The sequence below is a fragment of the Cervus canadensis genome, chromosome 3 (assembly GCF_019320065.1).
Source record: "Cervus canadensis isolate Bull #8, Minnesota chromosome 3, ASM1932006v1, whole genome shotgun sequence".
NCBI classification, from domain to species: Eukaryota; Metazoa; Chordata; class Mammalia; order Artiodactyla; family Cervidae; genus Cervus; species Cervus canadensis.
Window position 1 is genome coordinate 28,197,461 of NC_057388.1, and position 8,911 is coordinate 28,206,371.

The window sequence follows — 8,911 nt, forward strand, 5'->3', positions numbered from 1 at the left end:
CCATGTCCCCTTCATTTCTCGTTTATCTTAGAGTTTGGTACTGAGTAGCTGGGGACTTGAATTCCTTTCTCTTTTCTTACCAGTAGTTTCATGTGCTTAACAAATGACTCACTCAAGATAATGGATGCTTCTTAAAGTTGGAGACTCTGACTTGTTCATTTTTGTATCACCAATACCTGTCATACTGCAGTTGTTCCAAATATTGTGTTGGAGCAACACAAATATTAGGTTGGTACAAGCATATTTGTGGTTTCAGACCATGAATTTTAAATCATTATAACTAGGCTCAGACATACAAAATTGGAACCATTATAGTCAACATATAATGAGAAGTAAGTTTGTTTATTCCTGTATCATAAAAATCCATGCTTTGGGATTTGGCGAACTCTTGGAAAGGATTTGGTGAACTCTTGGAAAGTATTGTGCCTCCTGCTGGTTGTGGAAGCGTTATCCCTGCAAAAAGTTGTTGAGATGCTTGAAGAAGCATCAGTTGGTGAGTGCTCAAGTGAAAATGGCAGATGAGGCAGAATTTTGTAGCCCAGTTTGCTCAAGTTCTGAAGCATTGTTTATGCAACATGCAGTCAGGCATTGTCTTGGAGAAGAATTTGGCCCATTCTGTTGACCAGTTCTGGCTGCAGGCATTGCAGTGTTCAGTACATCTGATAGATTTGCTGAGCATACTTCTCAGATGTAATGGTTTTGCCGGGGTTCAGAAAGCTGTAGTGGGTCAGACTAACAGCAGACCACCAAACAGTGACCATGGCCTTTTTTTGGTGCAGATTTGGCTTTGGAAGGTACTTTTGGAGCATCTCAGTCCAACCGCTAAGCTGGTCGTCACCAGTTGTCTAAAATCCATTTTTCGTTGCATGTCACAATCTGATCAAGAAATGGTTCCTTGTTGTTGTGTAAAATAAGAAAAGTGAAGTGAAAGTTGCTCAGTCATGGCCAACCCTTTGCAACCCGGTGGACTTATTTATACAGTCCATGGAATTCTCCAGGCCAGAATACTGGAGTGGGTAGCTGTTGCCTTTTCCAGGGGATCTTCCCAACCCAGGGATCAAACCCAGGTCTCCCCCATTGCGAGCAGATTCTTTACCAGCTGAGCCACCAGGGAAGCCCAAGAATACTACAGTGGGTAGCCTACCCTTCTCCAGGGGATCTTCTTCACCCAGGAATCAAACCAGGGTCTCCTGCATTGCAGGTGCTTCAGAGTGACAATTTTTTTCATTTCCGGTCAGCTCATGAAGCACCCACTTAGCGAGCTTTTTCCTTTTTCCTTTCCAATTTGTTTCAAACGTCGACGTTGAGTCCTTCGGCAGGTTCTCAGTGCAGTTGTAAGAGCTTGACGATTGCTCCTACCTGGCTGTTGTCCATTTCCGAGGGCCGGCCACTGCACCCCTCGTCTCCAAGGCTGTCTCTTCTGTTTTACAAAACTTCTTGAACCACCAGTGCACTGTGTGTTCATTAGCAGTTCCTGGGCCAGACACGTTGTTAATGTTATGAGTTGTCTCTGATACTTTACTACCCATTTAAACTAGAATAAGAAAATCGTTCAAATTTGCTTTTTGTCAAACATCATTTGTCTAGTCTAAAATATAAACAGTAAGCAATAAGACATTAGCAAAAAGAAAAAGCGAGAAATGCACATTAAAATGATGTATAATATCACTACGTTTATTTAAGAATGTATTCTAGTATCAGATGGCAAAATTCAACAACGCAAAACCGCAATTACTTTTGCACCAGTCTAATACTTTTTGAAAAATAACTGAGTTCATGAATAAATACCACAGCTAACAAATGTTTATTAAACAGCCAGTGTGTGCAAGTTGGTCACCCATTGATTCAGTATTTACTGAATAAAGCTCATGCCTTCAAGCCATCACTACCTGATATCTTTCTGATTATTCTTGGTTATCATTGCTATAAAAGAACAGAGGTCTCTACTACAGGTGATTTAATACAAAATACCTGAATTAGAAATCAGGTGTCTTGAATTCTGCCCTTTTATTAATTAATTGGATGATTCCCAAGCAAAATAATTTCTGAGGCTCAACTTACCTATAAAATGAAAATGTAAAATAAGATCCTTTAAATTTCTTCCAGCTTTTAAATTTGTACACTTTGAATTTTTATTTTGAAATAAAATGGGAAGCCTGAAGGATAAAGGAGTTCAAGATTGATCCTAAACATAAACCCTCATTTAATTGTTTTTTGGTCCTTGCCTGAGTGTTAGCATTCATAAAATGCAAGTCATTTTGCCTTAAAATTTAACTGGCTTTATTTATTCCTTAAGGATTTTATCCATTCACTTAATTTTTCTATGAGAAGAGAAAGGAAATATCAGTGAATCAGATGCAATTCTTTTTTAAATAAAAACAAACACATAAAGAAGAGGGGATAATATCTGACACTTGAACCTGTAGATTTTTCTATTGGTCAGTCAAAAGCAGGGCCAGGTAAAAGAAGTCAGCTGAATTGAATTTTCTTATTTTCTTAAATTCTATTATCAGACTGGGAAGATAGTGCTTCTTTCCTCTAAATAATAATTTTAAGGAGACCAATAAAGCTAATAGTTTATCCATTATAAATGTCATGATATATCAATTAACTAAATTTTTATGTGCCCCTGCCTATTAGCATAAAAATGAAATCATTTTTTTCTAAAATACAGAAGTAGTTACTTCCAGTAGAACTATCTTATAACTTAAAGAGAGAATATTTAAGGATCACTCTGTCTACCAGAACCTAACAGTCTAATTCTGCAAGATCTAAAAACTTATTAAATTTGAAATGTAGTGTTTGCCCCACTCTCATTTTTTACCTTGTGAAGAAACTCAGTACACTGTAAAATTATTAACTGATTTTATTTGAAGTAGTTTCCAGGTATTTCCTGCCTCTGGGCGTTATGTCCAAAACTTTGACAATAGTTTTTAAGGAAGAGTGAATATGAGCCTTGATCTTATGCAGTTATAACTGGAAGAGACTTTTGAGATCATCTGTTAGAAACCTTCTTATTTTGTAGATAGGGAAACTGAGGAAACAGTTTTATTTTCAGTTCTGAGCAGAATCAGGACTTTAACATAGTCTTTTATTCCCAGTCATGTGTCCTTTCTCCTATACTGCACTGTGTGTTTGGTGGCATTTTGAAATAGAAACAAAGTATTTTGCAACTGTCGAAAAGTTAAAAGTGTAGTATGACCAGAAGAGAAATTATTTTAAATGATAATTTCATTTAGATAAAGTGAATTGCTGTTTTATTTACTATTTTTCTGTTTAGGTGAAAAGAGATTTGAATGTCCGGAATGTTCTAAAAGATTTATGCGGAGTGATCATCTCTCCAAACATGTCAAAACGCACCAGAATAAAAAAGGTGGTGGGACAGCTCTTGCCATTGTTACCTCCGGAGAACTGGACTCATCTGTTACAGAGGTGCTTGGCTCCCCAAGAATTGTCACAGTTGCAGCCATTTCTCAAGATTCAAACCCAGCAACTCCCAATGTTTCAACCAACATGGAAGAATTCTGAAGTTATTTATAATAGAGACCTCTAGTGCTGCACTTAAGTTTACACACCTTTGAAAATCTGGAAATGGGCTGGCCAGGTGAATTACAGAGTAGGAAATCATGTTTTCATTCTTGGCTTCTTTAAGTATCCCAGGATTTGGGGTCAGCACATGAAGTGTTGAATTTTTTAAAATACAAAAGCAAACTGATATACTGGAAACAGATAGAAAAGTATTTCCTCCATATTATGTACGTTGTAGTTATTCGGAGATAGATCACATAATCTTTAAACTGAATCTTCCCCTCTCTTAACATCATGTGTTAACATGTTTAAAAAGACAGACCTCAGTAGTTTGCAGACTGGACCTTAATTGGACTTATTTTCTTTGAAAGTACTTTGTTATAAATTCAGTCAGTAATACTTATGTGGATTTTTTTCCCCCAATATTACAGAAAACAGATAGTTAACTGATGATAGAGATAATGCTTTATTTCCTTAGCTTGATTTTTGGAAAATGAATTGAAAATAGTTTTGGCCGTCTTTTCTAAATATTAGAAATTCTTCAACAGTTAAATTAGATAAGTTCCAAAAACAATCTGAGAGGCATCTCAGATCTTTATTACCACTACATTGTAGTAGTGCGTATGCAGACAATCAGTGAAATCGAATTACTTTCTCCATTTGGAGACACAAGAGGAACTTAGAGCTAAACCTTAGGTTAAATTTTAGATTGAAACCATAGGAAAATACTGGGGGGAAAATGGTTAAAACAAAACTCATAATAGCTTCAGAAAAATAAAATGAGGCAACTTAACAGGTATGGTTTTGAAGTTAGGATTGATTATATTCCTAACACTAGGTTGAACCACAAAGTTCGTTTTAAATGTTTATATTGGAAATATTTGCATAGAGTTTAAATTGTCCTGTAGTTTCATATTCTGTAAATATGAGTTGACAATGTGCAAAATTCTTTATGCTTTGACTTGGTAGCCAAAGAAAGAATTATCACACTTTTTTTAAGGCCAGCAGAAAATTATCTTTTAACTACATTATAATTTCTGTTTTCCTCTTTGCTAAAAATTAGCCAATCCCATTTTATTTCTAGCACTGTTTTAGAGGCTGATTAAGAATTTATAACACAGTAATGTCTTTATGTTATGCCAGTAACTGAATTTTCCTTAAGAAGACATCCTAACAAATGTATAACAGATGTGATGCTATGAAACAAGAAGTATTTTTTAAAAATATCAGTCAGTTATAAGTGATTAAAGAAATAAATGTATTTCATTGTTTGTAAAAGGATCTTAATAGGAAAGATGGCCAAAAGTTTCATATAAAAAAATTTGGAGTATGCCAGTAGCTTAAATATTAGTAAGATATTTCATATTTAAAAATATATTTACAGTGAATTGTAATGCAGTTGGAATTCACCATTTGAAAACTGAAGTTTTTAACTACTTGGTTAATTAACACCATTAGTTTGGGGACTGTTTGAGTATAGGTGTATGTTATTTTCTTGGTACATTCTCTATTATTTCAGGAAAAGTACTACTCATGCGAATTCTCTTCCGAAATTGTGATGTTTCTTGTATTTTTGATGAAGGAGAAATACTGTAATGATCACTGTTTACACTATGTACACTTTAGGCCAGCCCTTTGTAGCGTTATATAAAACTGAAGGTCTTTTGTGCTTTCAGTTTGTATAAAAAAGCTTTGAGATTAAAGGAAAAAAAATTTTTACACTGTGGTTATAAATTTCAAGTTTCTTAAAGCTTTTGTAGACTTGTAACAAAGTCTTTAAATTTTAGTTGGATTTTGTAAATTGTTTTGTATATTTTATTTAATGTACTCTTAACAACTGATGTATCTGGCTTTAAAAACATCAGAATCAGTTTGTTTTGTTTGGTACAGAGGAGCATTTGGTAGTGTTAATTTTAATTTTATTATATAGGAGCTGAAACATCAAATATATATTTTATCTATCATTATGCTACACAATCAGTGCTATAAATTTTTTTATGCAAAGAAACTTTCCTAATGTTTGAATCATGTTTCCTCAGAGTGACACTTTTTGTTGTTGTTGATACTGAGTGTGAGCTCTCTGCACCATTATTCTATGAACCGTTTTTAATGCATACCTATGTATGCGCCTCAGAAATGGAAGTTATTTTTTAATCAACAATGAGGCCTATTATAAATTTAACAAACTGAATCTGGATAGCTTTATAGCATATAAAGTATATTAATTTGTGTTAGCAGGTGCACATTTCACCACTGAAATTAGAAATATTTTGACAGTCTGTTCTGCAAACCATTCTGAATCCACTCTTCTGTCTTATAAGAATCGTAAATTTCAATGTCCTTTATTTGACTCGGTGGGATATAGCTGTTATAAGTAATAGGGCACAGATGTGCAGTAGAGTCTTGTTTAATGACATTTCACTGTTCATTCCCTTTGCCACTGTTATAAAACTTTTCTTTATTGTAATTATCAGTGCAAAGCTATGTATTTATCATGGTAGAACTCCAGTGTTAGAATAGTTTTTTCTTACAGTATACTTTCTTTGGTTAGGTTTGTGTATGTGTTGCTGATTACATTAGAACTTGATGTTAAGTCATTATTTATCACACTCTCATGAGAGCAGTAATAAAAGTGTGTAATCTAGGAGAAAAAGTTAATTTGTCAAACTTAGATAAGCATGATGTTTAGGTCCTATTTTTCAATTTTATAACTGTTTTATTGCAACAATATTTGTATTTAAGTCTTCATTTTAATGCCTTGTGGTGTTTTTTTATGCATGTCACTAAGTTGTCATCCCACATAAATTGATGTGCAGCATAGGGTATTAAATCTACATAATGATTTTAAAACAGAAATAGTTGATGGTAAAATGTAAATGTTTTGCAAAAATTCCTTATAAAAAGTTTTGTAGTAACATTTCACTTGTAAATTTTTTTTTTTTGTAAAAAAAAAAAAAAAAATGGAAAAAAAAAAAAAGATGAATCCAGAAAAGAACTTGTTTCCCATATCCTAGAATTTAGACAATTATTCTGCCAGCAAAGCCTCTGGGGCTGTAATTGACATTTTTACAGTGCTGATTTGTATAAAATTTGTTTTTTGTGGATTTGGAAATAAAATCATGTACAAGTTGTTGCCTGCAATAACAATTGCAAGTAACCTATTAAAAATTCCCTTGAGTTTAACATGTTTCTTCATTTAATTATGTATACTATAAAGCAGCAATAAATTGTTTGAACTATCAACCTTCTTATAACGATGAACACTGGAAAGTAATGTTCTCACTAGAAAATGTATTGGCAACTCTTCATAATTCCTAGTATTAAGATATGGTCACCATTTCTCTGAACATATCACCAAAGAACACCAATTCAAATTTCATGTTAATTTGTAGCCATTGCTCTAGACATTTATGGAAATTAAAATTTGATTTAGGTACATTTTTTACTTAGATATTTTTAAGCAGTAAATGTTAGGAAATTGTAGGAAGAGCTGAAAATGAAAACATAATTAAAATATTATTTAAGCTTACAGAAGCAGTAAGAAGCAATGCATGCCATGTAGATGCCACAGTCTAAAAGCAAAAGCTATTTGCTTTTCCTCTTGGGAGAGCTCTGCAAATCTCAGAACCTTAACTGACATAATAAAGTACTGCTATAACAACTTTAGTTATCAGATTCCCAAACCCAGGCTATATTACATATCATCATGTGAGGAGCAGAGGATATTAGGCAGCAGGTAAGTATTAATACTTTGGTCCACAGGATGCCAAGAATTCTTTTTACATCTGTATTAATCAGGGCCTACATTGTGTTTCGGTAGATGCCTTCTATAGTAAAACTGTAAGTTAAATACATGGCTAGTGTAGTAATATATGTTTATTGACAGTTCCTGAATCAAAAAACAGATTTATTTTACTCTGGCAAATGACCAGTAAAGAGGTCTTACTAAATTTTTCAAAATATTTGTATCAAACTAGAAATGTATTTCAATTATTTGAAAAATTCACATTTGGAAGCATCAGGATGATACTGTATAAAAGGGATAATGCAAGTAGTAAACTCTTATGTGGTAGTGCCGGTTTGATTCTTGGACTTCTAGGAACTTCAGTCTCAACCAGGAACCTAGACTGAATCAAAGAAAATACTAAAAAAGTAATGCATTTTACCTTATCCTACACAAAACTGTTGATATAATAAGTTAGGAAAGTTGAAGCAGTTCTAAGTGTAACACTGTATAATATGGTATAGTTTATAATGCTATTCATGATAACTTCAAATATCAAGAAAGGATTGTATAGCTTGCTTTTTTTTTATAAGTTCAGATGCTTAAAGAGTGCAGAGACTTCAGATATGTGCAAAACATATGAAATACTTTATTCTTCAGTACATCTAACTTACGTTACTGTATTTACTGCCCAAGCGCTAATGTCTAGTTCATACACAGCCAACTTGTAATTATGTAGCAGAGTTTTTTAGACACTGTATTCAGTGCTCCTAAAAGTTGCTAATTAGTGTATGTATTAGGCTATATTCTTCTTCCTTGAAGGTCACAATGAATTTATTTATGGATGCCTGAGGCTGATCTCAAGTGCAAATAGAAAGAGGAAGGAAGGAAGAAAGATCATACAAATATTTGTTTTTGTCTAAGGTAATAGTTTGGCAAATGCTAGGATAATTTCTCCTGGAGGAAAATGTTCCAATTAATAGGGTTTCTGGATTTCAGAATTTTAGTAATCAAGTTTTCCTGTTTAAAGAGAAAGGAATCAATATGCTATTCATAGTACTTTAGCCCAGAAAAGCAATTTATGTAAGTGTGTACATATATATAACAGCTTTTACAATAAGCATTTGATTTAGCAAATGAGTTAGCAAATTACATATATTGTATTGGACTGTACTGACATAAAATCTATTTTTTTTAACTAGGAAAGGTATTTTCATGATAAATCATGCATCACTATGCTGCCCACAGCTAGGTACAAATGCTCAAGCCTTAAGTACATTGTACATTCTCTGGTGAATTCAACCAGGAAAATTCGGTGACAGTTAGGCAAAATTTTCACATGAGCTTGCAGTGTTTGAAACATTTCATTAAAAATATTGTACTGCAATGAAACAGTAGATGCATTTCCAATGAACAATAATCCCTTTGCATAATTGGGGCATTGTTTGAAATTTTTTTGTTCAGGGAAAACATAATCCATGGGATTTTTGTTTCCTGTATGCATTTTAATAAAATTAGGTGCATATATAGAGAAAATGTAATTTTAGATATATATTAATATAAAATTTGGGTTGGGTTGGGAAGTTCAAACTTCCACATAAAACTACTTTATCTTTAAAGTTGCTGAAAGACTGCAAGAAATACAGATAGGCATAAATA

At 33.3% G+C, this 8,911-nt stretch overlaps 1 protein-coding gene across 2 annotated transcripts in view; it reads left to right on the top strand.

Moving 5' to 3' along the window:
• The window catches only part of SP4 (Sp4 transcription factor), an 80,862-nt gene extending 74,164 nt beyond the window's left edge, over window positions 1–6,698 (top strand). For both annotated transcript variants that reach the window (XM_043462805.1, XM_043462806.1), the window contains exon 6: window positions 3,281–6,698. In XM_043462805.1, the coding sequence (XP_043318740.1) occupies window positions 3,281–3,528 (248 nt within the window). In that variant the 3' untranslated portion in view covers window positions 3,529–6,698. The remainder of the gene's footprint in view (window positions 1–3,280) is intronic.
• The last annotated feature ends 2,213 nt before the right edge of the window (window positions 6,699–8,911 follow it).